The following is a 15,128-nucleotide window of genomic DNA, read 5'->3' on the forward strand; positions in this document are numbered from 1 at the left end:
AAGGAGTAGAGGCGAGCAGACAGCGCTGGGTGCGCCGGGAGCCCCCGGTTACCTCAGGCGGCCGGTGTTTATGCCCCTAGGCTAACACAGACCCACCACCACTGCTGGAAAAGGCAGGGTCGTTATAACCAGCTCCCCTGGACCCGAGCCGTCCCACTGGTGCATGTGTGTTGGTCTCCGGGGGTCCCTCAGGGGGTCGCTCGCACTGAAGGCTCGCAGTCTTCCTCCCAGGCTTCGTCCTCCGGTCGTTCCTCAGCTTCCCCTTGTGTAGTAGTCTCTGGGCCGGATGTCAGAAAGTTGTGTCTCGTGCAATAGGCAGCAGTTATCTCAAAACACTCCCCCCTATGCTCTTATCTCCCAAACCCGAGTCTCAAGGTTTACCCTTCGAACCCTCTATTGACACGAACTGCTCGACCATTCTTTTGCAAGATGCAAAAGCTATATACACTAACCACTCTATTTCTCTTGGGACTTGTGGTTATACAAGGGTATGTAAGACAGAAAGTCACATTTTGTCACGAGGCCCTAGCGATGTTCCATATTGACACGAATCAAATGAACAAACTTCACACCGGGCGACCCGTCCCAGTGTCTGACTGCTCCTTCTGAGAAGAAATGTCTCCTCGTTTCCAACCTGAACCTCCCCTGGCACAACTTGAGGCCATTCCCTCTAGTCCTATCACTGGTTACCTGTGAGAAGAGGCCGACCACCAGCTCCCCACACCTTCCGTTCAGGTACCTGTAGAGAGCAATAAGGTCTCCCCTGAGCCTCCTTTTCTCTGGGCTGAACAAGCCCAGCTCCCTCAGCCGCTCCTCGTAGGACTTGTTCTCCAGGCCCCTCACCAGCTTCGTCATTCTTTTCTGGACACGCAGAAGCACCTCAATGTCCTTCTTGTAGCGAGGGGCCCAAAACTGCACACAGCACTCGAGGTGCGGCCTCACCAGAGCAGAGCACAGGGGGACGATCACCTCCTGCTCCTGCTGGCTGCACTATTTCTCATACAGGCCAGGATGCTGTTGGCCTTCTTGGCCACCTGGGCACACTGCCAGCTCAGCTGTTGCAAATTTTGGCGCTGCAGCAGAATTCCAGGCCCAGCATTAGGTTGGTGGGCTTGAACATCTTGAGTAGGATTAATAAAGCTATAAATGGTCTGATATTGGACTATTTAAGGGGCACTTGCCCCCACTGCGATGGTAAGAGTCCAGGTTCCACGACTGTTTTTAGAAGGAACAACTGAGGCTTTTGTCTTTTAGTAAGAAATGCTGGATTTGGTGAATTTGTAAACATGCTAGAGAAGTCACTTGTTTGAGAGGATTGTGGGGATTCCCCTATGGCATGATGCTTCAGCAGCGCAGAATTAGGTAGAAGCATTGTGGGCTCCTGGAAAACCGATCAATGTAGTCTGGCTGTGATTTGTACCCTACGGCTGATTCTGCTGGGAGCATGGCAGACATCTCAGCTGCATCAGTCCTATTGATTTATATGCACAATTGGATATTAACAGTGTTATCTGCATATGCTGCAGTTTGGTCAGTTTCCCTCTATTTCTTCTACAAGCTAAGAACTCAGTTTACTGATATCTGAAGGAAAATGCTAAAACACATCAAAACAGAGCTCCTAGTTCTTCCCCACAAGCCTTCATGTAACAACAAATAACTCCATCTTGCATCTCATACTGGCCCAACGAGCAGCAAGCCAGTGCCTTTGACCACAACTTCCTCTTCTTGGTCTGGGCATTTCAGCAGTGTCTGAATCTTGGTGGTTTCTTTCCACTCACACTTTATATTCCCAGCTAAACTCTCAGAATGACTGTAGCAAATTCTCCCTCTCTGGGCTCGTCAGTTCTCTTTACACTTCTCTAATATCCATTGAAAACACCCAGGAGAGCTTCCCTCTTGTGCTCCTCTGCTGTGTTCTGCCTTCCCCCTCCTCTCAAGTACAGACTGCCTGTCTTGCAATCTAAAGGCTCAATGCAGAAACCCATTATTGGAAGGAATCTCATGGGTGCAATCTGCCATCCTTAGAGGGAAGTGTGTGATGGAGAGATTTGCAGAAATAGCCAGTTCATACCTTCCCAAGCATGTGCTTTCTCACAAATAGTTCACAGCACTCTGTATCAAATTAAGCATCTTCCCAGACAACTGCTTCTCAAATTTACAGCACGTCACTAGGACAGGGAACAAACATTCCTGCCCTAGAACTGAAAAGCAAGGGAAAGCCCTTTGTTGCCACTGCCTGGGCAGTTCTTGTAAATGAACTGTACCAGTGACATGGTACAAGGTGTACATCCCAAGCCTGGCAAACATCCCCAGTCTCAGTGTGAAGTGGAGGGGTTCATCTGGATCAAGACAAAAGTCAGACAGCCATGCAACTAAGAGGTTTCTCAGCTTGCTAGAAGCATCAGTACTCCCCACCATTCTCACCAATGGTCAGTCTTCAGTATTTCATAAGAGAACCTTCCTTTCCTTTTATCTCTGATCACAGAGTCACGGAATGGATCAGGTTGAAAGTGACCTCTGGAGATCGTTTGGTCCGACCCCATTTTGCTCAAGCAGGGCCACCCACAGCAGGTTGCTCAGGACCATGTCTGAGCAGTGTTTGACCATCTCCAAAGGGGAAGACTCCATAACCTCTCTGGGCAAGCTGTGCCAGTGCTCCATCACTCTCACAGTAAGGACGTGTTTCCTGATGTTCAGAGGAACCTCCCATGTTTCTGTTTGTGTCCATTGCCCCTTGTCCTGTCACAGGGCACCACGGAAAAGAGCCTGGCTCTGTCCTCTCTGCACCCTCCCTTCAGGTATTTTACATTTTATAGGTTGATGAGATCCCTCTGAGCCTTCTCTTTAACAGGGTGCTCAGTCCCAGCTCTCTCAGCCTTTCCTCAAGTGTGAGATGCTTGTTAGTCATCAAGTCTTCACTAGCTTCATTTCTCTCTTGTACTAATACTGTTGAGATGTTAACTGTTGAGGGTCTTGAAGGATGTCAGCTCTCAGTGCCAGCCTGTTTCTCAAGCGCATTTGCCCTGGGTGTTGGCTATAGAAACGAGTTCCTTGTCAAAGTGTCCAAAACTCATAAGGCTTCATTCTCAAAAAATCATGTGCTGTGCACTTCTACTTCCCTTTTGACAGCTGTTGGGCTGCCAGTTCATGGTAGCCATTGCTTATCTGCCCACTGGTATTTTTAACCTTGAATTGTCCCTATCCACCTGCTTCTGTCCTGAGAGGGAACTCTTCAGACCTGCACACTTTCTCACAATTACTACCACAGTGCAATCAAAGCCTCTTTCATTGGTAACACTTCAAAAGTCATGAACTTTGTGATTAATCACCTCTTCCACTCTATGCGGCTCTTAAGACAACTCTCAAGAGGGTAGGAAATGAAACGTGTTGCATTTACATCGCTCACCATTCTGGTGTAAATTTGGTTATTTTGCACAGCTTTGCAACTTCACATTTTTTGTCTTCTGAATGTAGCCTCAAGTTTCCTGTTTCACGGGCGTTGAACCCTAGCAGTCAGCAGCCTGTTCGAAACACATCTTGTCCTACGCACTCTTTGCTTTGGCATGGAGGGAAGCAGATCAGATACTTCTACAACAGAAACAAGCGAGGAAATAATCTATACTTCCGTCAAATTCTCTGCAACTCCTTCTCCAAGAGACAAAGCTGGACAGGAAAGGAGAGGTAAGGAAGCTCGATGAGGTAGGTCAGCAAAGGATTTACTTCTAGCAGAAGCAGGATCTAATAAATCAGTGAGCTACTCACTGGTTTTGAGTACCAGCTCATGGTACTGTTGTTTTGATTTTAAAATTACCTGAATATTTTACAGTGATAAAAGCCAATGTGTTGTTCCCCGTCCTCCCTCCATCAGACGCCTTACTGTGTCTATTACTGGATGTTCAACCCAGGCATCCCTTTCTCTGAAAGAAGTTTCTACTTTTCAAGTTGTCTGCTTGTCAGCAATAAGAGGTTGTCAGCAACAGTTCTTTGAATAGCAAACGAGATGTGAGTACAGATAAATTATGGGTGTATGCTAATCAGAGATCAGAGACAGAAGAGGCAGATGAGATCATCCAGACTCTCTCCAATGGGTCTCTGCAGGATTCTTGTCATAATTTTTTCCTATGTTTTCTCTGTTCTAGTTTTACATACTGCCCACTGAGAAAATTTCCAGCTTTCCCCCAGAGACAGTCCTGCAGGGCAGTTTACTATCAGGAAGATTTTCTTAGTACTTTCCTTAAGTTTCTCTTTCCTCACTTCTGCTCTATTCTCTCCGTTTAGCCCTGGCAAATGTCATACTGAGCAATTTCTCTGGCCATTTAGTTGAGATATCTTACCTTATAAAAGTGAAATTTTGCGTCGGTAGTCATTTTTTTATAAATGCCTCCTTCCCATAAGCTGATTGCTTTTAAACTAAATGCCTGTGTGTATGGGCGAGTTGTGTTGTATTGGCTGCAACACTACTGGTTGACCTTAGATTTTTTCAGAGCCATTAAAAACAGCAAAGGAGGCTCTTTGGGATAGGATTTCTGTGCCATGCTCAGAATAACCATGTATATCTGCAGTTGTTACTACTGCCTCATCATTTGCTTCCTTCTAGAAACAAAGTCAGCACAGAACCCCCTCCCAGGTTCACATCTGGTAGCCTCACTCCATCTGCTTGGAAGGCAATCTCGATTTTGCATGTTCTTTTGTTAGAAAACACATTGTCTGATGCACTGGAAAATACAGGGACATCCTTTCATTCCCCACCTTTTGTGTTCACTCCTAACCTGTCGGAGGTGGGGATTCTAGGGTGCTGTGGTGAGATGTTTGCAGTTTTCCTTTTAATATTCCTCCTGTCCAAATTGCTTTATGTATCCTTATCTTTTTAAGCTAAAACCAGAAGGCCTGAAAAAGCTGATCTTTGAACAGAAATTCTATGTGTAATATTTCATTATTTTCCATCTGTCTTCTGTATGCAAGGAGTTCCTAATGAGAGAAGTTTAAGTAACTTTTCTCTAGAAGACCTTTATTTTCAGCTCTCTCTACATCTCTCTCTGCCTGCCCCCATCACTTTTGAAAGATGTGCTCTCAGGTTTTTATCTCTATTTTTAAATGCATATCTGTAACCTCTGTCACCCAGTGTCTGAGGTGTATCACATGTGCACAGATCAGTCTTCTGGCCAACCAAAGGGTATTGGCTCACATAGACTCCCCCAAAATGACAGTTACTCTAGATTTGTCCTCTCTGTCTGCCAGAGGGCCTGAAATATTTCACACTAGCAAAATACCAGTCCAGCACTCACTTAAAACCGTGGTTACCCTATGTGACTTGCTTGTAGTAACAGCAAGTAACCAGCTCTGTACCCTGGTTTCTTACATCCTCCTCTCCGGCACCACATAGTCACATTACTCCCATACTGACATAGGCAGGAGCTGAGGAGATCTATCTGGGACAACACAATGACATTCCTCAGATTGGCCTAGAAGACATGAATTATAAAATGCTAACAACTATCAGTTTTTGAACTGAATCTGGACTCCCAAACCTAAAAATAGTAGGTCGCATTGTGCGCAGATGAATGCAGTTTATCACACTCGTCTCTTCAGAGCTCTCATAGACCTAGCTGGGTGTTTTTTATTCTAGAAAGCTATAGCATTGTATATTTACACTAAATTTCCACCAGGTAACCTCTCCCTTCCCTCAGGGAATCTCTTCCACAGTTCACCAGACAGCTACGTGTAAATATGTCTGATGTTCCACTTTTCAAACTCATCTCAGCTACTTCTCTCTTCCTCTTCTACAAAAGCTTCATGTGGTATTTCCAGTGGTTGAGGATCAAGCACAAACTCTTGAACCTGTTTTAAAAAGGCGGGACTGCAGGAACACCTTTCTGCAAGCAGTAAATGTCCTGATTTATGAAAAATGTTATTCCATTCCCCTGGGTTGATCATTACAATTCAAGGGAGGCTCAAATTCAGCTTGAATGCTTCAGTATGACTTGCCCCCTTCACTTTATTTTTTTTTTCTCTGAAAATTATTTAATGGCATAACTTTTTGTTTTTACAATCTCAAGTGAACTATCTGGTTCTGGTCATGGAAGTGCTCTGGGATTTTGTTTTTATGCTGATTTGCTGAATCAAGTTGGTTTGTTTTTGCTGCAGTTGGTTTGAAACAATAGGGGATGAACTGCTCTATTCATTGCCAGTAGGCACCAGCTCATATGCCCACTGCTGACATTTAAGAATTAACTGTTTCACTGACTGTCATCCCAATAGCTTTGTCCTGAGAGCAGTTTTCCCTAAAATCAGAAACAGTGATTTGGAGGATGCAGGAGATGTCTTCCTTGAGAGGCAACAGAGGAAGGAAAACAGAAGTGCAAATGCTCAGTTTCTCCAAGCATGTCGTCTCTGAATTATGTTTCGACAGATATTTATTCTATTTTGCTTAGTTTTTAGCTGTAAACTTGCCCAGAGAGGTGGGAGATCTACAAAAGCTGTTTGGACATGGTCCTGGGCAACCTGCTGTAGGTGTCCCTGCTTGAGTGGGAGGGTTGGACCCTATGAACTCCAGAGATCTCTTCCAACCTCAACTGTTCTATGCTTCTGCGATCTGCAGAGAAGCTCCACCTTACACCTTAACCTTAGACTGAATCCATTCTCTTGAGAATTAATTTGATTATTTGATTGACCGATAAAAACTATGTCACCAGAAGTACAGAGGTGACCTTAGAAGAGGAATAGAGAGCAGGCAGAGAACAGGACTGAATTCAAGTTTTTCAGTTCTCTCATTGTCCTCCCATATGCAAAGGTAATAGACATTCTGTATTTTGTAAGTGAAAAAGACATATTTTCTTTAATTTAGATTATTTTAAAATAAATACATATTTTTTAACTACAAGTGAAGCAGCTAGAATATCCTGCAAATCCATGTAATCAAAAATAGAATAGAATAGAATAGTTCAATTGGAAGGGACCTTCAAAGATCATCTAGTCCAACTGTTCCAGACTGACTAGCTTCAAGAAATGCTACAGAACTTTTGTCGCAGGAAAGATCTCTTTACCAGAAGGATGATGCTTAGAACAAACTCCCTCATACCCTCCTTGGTTACCCTGGAAACTTCTTTTAGCCAAAACCACAGGTCTAAACATACTGCGATAAAACAGAAACAGGTTTTAAAAACAGTGAGTCTGAAAACCGCTCTAAGACTAAAATAAATTAATAGAAGCAGGACACCAACAGATTTGAGGACAGAACACAGTAATGATCTATCATGATAGGTAATATTTTCCTGAGAATGGCTAATAGACAACAGGGGTTTAGCAGCAAGCTAAATATGTAGTGAGAGGTCCCTACAACAACTTGTTTGCCTTCCTGAAGTTTCGCGTTAATCTGCCAGAGTTTATGATCTTGTCTGTTTTCTTTATTTGGACTTTCAATGCTGAAACCAGGTATTCTTGTTTTTCAGCTTCTGTTTTAGCACTGGAGTTCTTTGTGTTTTCTGTAGTATTTTGGATATGTGATATGGTACGTGTTTGTTTTCAGCCTCCACCAAAGGATCCTATAAGAAGTCTCTCCTACTGAAGTCTCCCCTAAAGAACCAGTATTTTGTTCTTTTAGCTGTGCCTTTTAATTTCTCTTTGACAAAATACCTCATTTGCCTGTAGTATCCTATTTTGAAATTGTTATACCAGAGCGTTCTCCCTCCTCTCCTGTTGAGTCTTGGTACATTTATGGTCACTGTGACAGAGAAGCTGCTGGATGGATCCATGGTAAGCCAGGGCCTGTACACTGCTCAGGGCAGTCACAAGCTGCTTCTATTTTTGAGCGTCTCCCAGCTTGCCACTCTGTTAGGCAGTTATTGATGGTGACAAAACATTTAGTCTCTGTGCCAGGCTCTGACATTTGTTTAATTTAATTTGATTCAATATGAAATTGATGCCTGTCATTGTCACTGTGCTTCCTTCACTGTTGCTCTGATTTTTTTTCCCTCCTAATTCATGACTGCTATCATCATCCTTGTCTGGCAATGTGTAGTACAATTTTCACCCTATTTATTTAGTAGTATTTGCCTGATCTGTGGGGTTCCTGTTACTGTTACCCCATTAATGCAGTTGTTTTATTAACCTGCTTCCACTTTAATTTTACTTGAATGGAGAACAGCCTCTTATTCCTTAGACTACTGGCATCTTCTAGGAGCAAAAATATGTTTCTTTGGATTGTGTGACACAACCAAACACCTGAGATTTCATGAGCTCGCTGGGGAGTTTGCTGCTGGGTTTGCATAGAAGACTCTAATTCTACTAGAAAAGGTTGTGGTATATAATCTTAAGAGAGAAGCACAGGAAAATCTTGTATTCCTCAACATCAGTAACTGTTATTTGCCTATTGAGTGCTTCTTAGAATGTCTTGTTGTTTATACAGCTATCAAATTGAATTTAATATAAAAAAGCAAATCAATTCCCACCTGCAGCTCTGCCATGGTATTAGATACAAGCCTCTCCTCAACCTGGGAGATTAGATTTTAGTGTTGTCTTTCTATATTTCTTATATATATTTTTTTATTATATATTTCTTATATATTTTCTATATTTCTTTTTTAGTGTTGTCTTTCTATAAGGCATTTGAGTAAATTCCTCATAGAAAGAGAATATCTCTTGGGGCAAGCACAACTCTAGAACACGACAGTAGGAAATCAAGGTGTAGACTGGAAGTTGCCTGTTCTTTCTATACACAGACAAATCTCTCTCAGTCCTCTAGATTGAAATCCCTCCCCACCCTTTGAAGGGAAGTTGTTGTAGACTAGGGTGGAGGCTTCACTAAGTAGTCTCCCTCTGCCAGTGATGGCGGGTGAGCAATGCATGGTGGCAATGAAAATGTGGAGAGGTACAGAGGTCTTCGAGGCTGGTCCTCCCATCCTGCTGCCCCACAGAGAGGGATGAGGACGAGCGTGTAGGATTGACTTGGGAGTGTCCTGGGATGGCGTAACACAACTGTGTGTCTGAGCTTGTGAACAGGATGCTGAGGTTAAACCTGTCACTTTTGCTGAGACAGCTGTGGGAAAGGCCTTGTTGTTTGCACATAAGCGGGAACATGGCAGACGTGGCTTACAGCTCTGTGTTTCCGCCTCGAACTTCAACACTGAGGCAGGAGCATGTTTGCTGGAGGTGACCCTTGGTGACTCAAAGTCTTCTGCCAGCATGACACGCCACTCACCTGCTGGCTTGGGCCAGGAGCTTCCACTCCTGGCATCACCCACCACACCACAGCTCCTGTGGACAGGGAACAGAGCCTCTGGAGACCTCCTGAGCTTCTGGGCTTTATGGGACTCCTGGGCTGATGGGCATTGGTGGGAGGAGGTCCCAAAGGCCTTTTAGTGCTCTTATGGCCCTAGCAGCAATGTACAGAGTGTAGGCACTCACTCCTGAAGACCCAGAGCATTGGTGTATTACTAAATGACGGGTGGAAAAGTCTTGCAGTACATCCCTTCTCTTTCTTTTGTGGTGACGATATGCAACACATCAAAACATATCAAACATATTAAAACCCTCTGTTGTACCTATGTGTTGAGACAGGGATGCTTTACATGTAAATAGCGCAGTTTCTTACGGAAATGCCCAGGACACAAGCAAACTATCCCAAAACACCATCAATTTTTGTGTTGGTCCTGTTCATCGTGGTTCTTCTTTTCTCTTTTACAGCTCCCTGTCTGAGGTCAGTGGTTGTGCCAGGCTTGGCTATAAGCTTTGGGATACTGAGCATCTCCCTAGCGATTGCTTTGATTTGGAAGATGAGTAAGTGCACAAAGGCATGCTGGTGGTGAGCAACCAAGAGCAATGGACTGGAGACTTGTCTAAGCACAGGAGATCAGATCCTGAACCCATTATATTATACGGGGTTAAACCAGAAGCTGTTCTGTGTTTCTACCACCTTGATGTACCTACTGCTTATTGAGAATATTCTGAAGAGTACATGTCTTACGCAGACCCTAGGCTATCCATCTCAGACACTGTGGCAAAGAACAAGGAAACATACTGAATGTTTTTTGTAGACCTGTCTGCTATACTTAGGATGGTGAACTGTAAAACATAAGATGTGTAACACATTTGCATGTACACAAAAGGTGCTAAACCATGTAGGAGAGTTGACTGCCTCATAAAATCCATTTACCCGATGTGTGACACAACAACATTGTGCCCACAGAATGACGTCATTTTCTTCCCTTATGTTTTGCACACCCAGAGTGTATTTTCCTTTCAGATAACCAGTTTTGGTTCTGAGGTACCTGAGTAGCTCAGGGGAAAACCAAGGGGTGGAAGAGTTACACCAGCATTAGAGTGCACAGGACACACGCACATGGAAAATGCACAGAGGGTCTGAACTTCTGTGTTCACGTTTTTAGACATTTATTCTGATTTGTGATTTCTGCATTGCTTTTATCCAGGAGAGTTGTTTTTCAGTAGGCACTTGCAAGCAAGTGCCTTTCTGTTTGTTGATTAATGGTAGAGAAAGACTAGTATTTTATTTCTTTTGCAGATGATTCCTACCCACACTGCCCTGAGCAGTGGATAGCCTACAGAGGGAGCTGCTACTCCTTCTCCAAGGAGAAGAAGGATTGGCATTCCAGCCAGGAATCCTGCCGGGCACAAGGAGCTCATCTCCTGGTGATCAGCGATACCAGTGAAATGGTAATGGTTTTTTGTATTCTTTGAGGACCTTCCATTTCCTTGCAGGTATCTCAGTGATTAACATCCAGGCAGTGCTGTCACTCTGGCAATATTTTGGTTTAAAGGCCAGCAAGCCGTTAAACTATAATATTTGCACTATAATGCTGCAGTGCACTTGTGGTTTCAGTATATACCTAATAAGCTCCCAGCAAGCCAAGAAGCAGAGGGGGGGGAGGGAGGGAAAGGAGAAGTGAGGGTCACTGTAAGCTACTCAGAATCATCCTAGGAGGGAAGGTGGGAGACTGCCTTTTCCACTGCCCCACACCACCTTCTTCCTAGCCCCAAAAGGCCAATATGAATAATTACAGGAAAAGACTGTGGCACTGTGCAATCTCCACTCATTACTTACAAACCAGTACATCACTACACTTCAGAAGCACTTCTTTTTCCAAGTGTCTTTTGCAAAACCTGTACCTTTCATTCCTGCAACCACTCCAGCTCCTTCTGCTCAGTCACCCCTGCCACTCCCTGTGTTCATGCACAGATACTTCCTTCTCGGTCTGTTTTCAATGCTGACTTCCTCTCTCTCACAAAAAACAATAACAACAAAAAAAACACACCTCAGTTGTGCTGGTGTGATTTCCCATCAAGTGCTCACTGGTGACAGGTGCATCTACTAAAGAAATGGGCAGAGCTGACCACTAGGGAAGTGAGGCATACCTGTACAAGTAGAGCAGAAGTACTTGATTTTGTTCTGTGCAAACCAGGACTTATTAGCTCATGTCCAATGAACGTGGACAGCCTCCAGTCCATGGATGAAAGTTGCATTGTGTGATGTGTTCTGTAGTGGCTTATGAGGCTAGGTGTCTTCAGGTCTGGGAATATGTATCAGGCTCTCAGGCAAATCTTGGCTCCTTGGCAAACACTCATCTTTCCCAAATTACCTATTTCTGTGCATGAAGAAAATCTCTCTGTTGCTTTCTCAGTACTGTCCCTACCACCATTATCCCTCTGAAGACTTCCCCACATAAGTAAGACTTTCCTAGCTGTCTGGTTATAAATACCCTATTTTGCACTGTTCCCGCCCCGCCCTTTACCAGGGAAACACTTTTTTAGCACTTTAGCAAGCCACCTTTGTTACTGAAATGTCTGAAAATGGCTATGAAAATGTCTGCTCTGAAGCTTTTTTATGGCAGCAGGAGATAAGGATGGGGCCCAGCCATGCTACTGAAAGGTTGCTTTTGCTGGGTTTTATTGCAAATGTGGAGAAGACAAAATCCCCCCTCTCTCTCTTTCTCTCTCTCTCTCCCTCCCCCTCCCCCCCCCCTTTTTTTGGAGGATGGTGTTTACTTCGGGGTGAGTTTCTCTTGCAGGCTTCAACTTTTAACAGTAGACAGGAGTTAAAGGTTAGGCAGAAGGAAATGAACATTGAAAACATGTAGGAGGAAGGTTCATATCAAATTGTAATGAGCTTTAGTTCTGAGCTCTTCTCACAGATCTGTTGGTGCCTGCACTTCCTGCCCTGACCAGATTTTACCTTTAATTGTTAATACGTTGCATTATCTAGCTAGCTATATGGGAGAGCATTAGTGTTAATACTAGTAGCATACATTCCTACCTAAAGCTCTCTGTAGGATACACCAGAAGACTGTGGTGCATTTCATTCACATATATTGCCCTGAAATGTGAAAGCACACTTACTTCCTTGTGAGTATACACTTAGTTGGTATTCCAGGCATGATTTTTGGGGCTGATCTCCCTCATCAGCCTGACTATCTTAGCAGATGTGAAGAAGCAGTATTGTGGACCACATAAGGAACAGTCGAGTGAGAGGATGTATTTTGCTGTCTGTTCTCTTGACTTACCCTTACCTCCATTTTCAGGCTGACTCTTATTAGTCTCTTTATAATTCATCACCGTTTCTAGAACCTGTTCAAGAGTATTCAAACAGCATGTTTCTGGATTGGACTGAGCAAGACCACAGGCCCTGACTGGATTTGGGAAGATGGCTCTATACTCAATGGCACCCAGTGAGTTTAATTCTGTTTTCAAAAGAACAGTGCTAAATCAGATTCCCCAGTGTTTCAGAATATCTACAGTTCCTGTGCCAGATACTGTCTTCCTGAGCACATTTTCTTTTTACCATTACCTGCATGTCACTGAACTCAAAAAAAAAAAGCCTACCTTTTACTGCCCTGCACCTTGTAAAGTAATGTACTTGTGAAAAGGAAGGCTAATATTAGTATCTCCCTTTCTGCTTCCTGCAAGCTGCTCAGACCAAGGGCGATTCACCCTACTTGCACTGCCTACACAGTTGCTCAGTCAAAAAAAGCATACAGTCCATCTTGTCTTACTGCTTTGAGCTAATTTACACCCATTTTGCCAATTGCTGGTGTCATTAAATGGGTGCAAGGACCCAGTCCTTCACTGCTTTGCTGCGCCAACTCAATTCAGAAACTTATTTTTGGCACACTCTTCACTTATACAAAACTCAGCATTGTGCATGTGGCAAAACACTGTGATTTGGTCCAGTGCCTTTGCCTTGCCCTTTCCTTTTTATAGCAAACAACACAATGAGTTATTCTCTAACACTTCTCCTGCAAGGAAGTTTGTCCAAGATCATGCTGTCAGTACACTAAGCACTTGGATTAGTTCTTTCCTTAAATCTAATTTACTGTTCTTGCAAACTTCTTGAAGGTAAACAAATTTCCATGAAACTCTCAGCACTGCTGTTCTTATGCTGATGGACATCACTGTCATTGCAGACCATCATGTTTATGTTCAGTTCTGAGTTAGGTTCCACAATGGTAAAATTACTTAGATGTGTAAACTCCAAGGAAGAATGTTTTCTTTTTTTGGTGTACACTTTGTTCTGTAACAGCTGTCCATTGGAGGTTGGGTTTTGTCACTTCCTTCTCTGTGCTCCACCCTTCAAAATCAGAGCTTTTTCTTCCATGTCTCTTGGGGATAATCTCAGCATTTTCTCTCAGACTCATTTTTGTTCCATGTCTCTTTGCAGAGTCCTGTCTAACAGCCCCGTGCAACAGTGTGCTGTCCTCATACGGGATCTCTTTCAGGCCTCCAGCTGTGAATTTTCTGCTGCATGGATTTGTGAGAAATCTCTTAGATAAATCCCTTGTACATTTTTATCTCACAACTGCCTCATCACTGGTACAAGTGGATCACTGTCCTGCGAGCCAAAGCTCCATACAAGACTGAGGTCTGTTCCTTGCTCTAACAAATGTGCTTTGCAAGGACAGGTTTGTTGCCCTTAAGGGTGAGTTATCCTCAGTGCTAGATCCATTTCTAGTCCACATCTGTTGGTTTAGTGATGTTTGGGACCAGATGAGACCTGGCACTTATCCCCTGTTTTCTCTTATTATTTTCAATACCATTTTTTGTAACAGTAGAGGCTGGGTCTTCAGATCTCTGGAGGCAAGCTGGCCATTTTTCTTCACTCTCGAGCATCAGATTTCATTTCCATTCCCTGCAATGGAGATTGTATGGTGCCAGCAGGATGAGGAAAACAGAACCTGCTATTCACGGTCAGTAGCATAAAACAGACTCTTTCCAGTGGCAGCCTCTCATTTTGCATCCCAGTGTTACGAACAGGAGAGAAGAGGGTGAAAGGAAACTACAACTTCTGTGAATCCAGCAGTGAAAATAAACATCCAGTACCATACTGGACCAAATATACAGATGTATATTCATGTCTTTGCTTCTCTCAGTTGGAAGAAAGCACCTACACACCATGTTTTATAGGCCAACTTCAACCAAATTAGTCAAGAGCCTAGACTTTTGGAGTCAAAGGAATGCAGTTAATAGTGTGTTGTTATTGAATCAACCAAGAACATATTTCTTTTTCCACCTCTGGAGATTCATACTGCAGAGAGAGGAAGCAGTGGACAAATCCCTACTACAAGTGTTCAGGTGACATAGAACAGACAGGCTAAGAATGGGACAGCATAAAACCACGGCAAACATTAACACTGGGACAGTAGGTTGTATTACCACACACCTGAAAAATTCTTTTTTTCACCCAGAGATTTTGTTTCAACAAAGGAAGATAAATGTTATTAATTTCCACTTCATCCTATTTCTCCTCAAATATTTATATCATATTTCAGTTTACTATCTCCAGTTTATCCCTTGGCCTGGGATTGCAGTTTATAGTCTAACTGCAGTCAGAGCAGTTACTCAGATTGGACTGCCTGATGGCAGGGTTGTGAGCAAAATGTCTGCTGTTGACAGCCTGTGAGTTTGACTGTACATGTCCAACAGGTCTGGTGCATATGGGTAGGCACACACTGCTCGGCCTCTGTGAGTGGTCTCTGGAGCACATCTAGCAGCTGTGGCCTGTTCTGAACATCTGCCTCACTATGCATATGTGACACAGTGTGCATGTGAGCGTCTCCATGGGGATTTCCCAAATACCAAGTAGCAAACCTCGGCAAGCAGCAGGTTAGTGGTAGATGTCTTGA

The 15,128-nt window shown here is 43.7% G+C and overlaps 1 protein-coding gene across 1 annotated transcript; it reads left to right on the forward strand.

Annotated features, from left to right (window-relative positions):
• Nucleotides 1-3,563: 3,563 nt before the first annotated feature.
• KLRG1 (killer cell lectin like receptor G1) lies at nucleotides 3,564-14,613 on the forward strand (the record flags this gene model as incomplete). The annotated part of the gene is made up of 5 exons (XM_082763121.1): nucleotides 3,564-3,681; nucleotides 9,682-9,774; nucleotides 10,517-10,668; nucleotides 12,574-12,677; nucleotides 13,667-14,613. 5 exons carry the CDS (start codon nucleotides 3,564-3,566, stop codon nucleotides 13,776-13,778), a joined length of 579 nt encoding a protein of 192 aa, XP_082619247.1. The 3' UTR covers nucleotides 13,779-14,613.
• Nucleotides 14,614-15,128: the final 515 nt, after the last annotated feature.

This window comes from Aythya marila (genome assembly GCF_965140915.1).
Source record: "Aythya marila genome assembly, chromosome: 1".
NCBI classification, from domain to species: Eukaryota; Metazoa; Chordata; class Aves; order Anseriformes; family Anatidae; genus Aythya; species Aythya marila.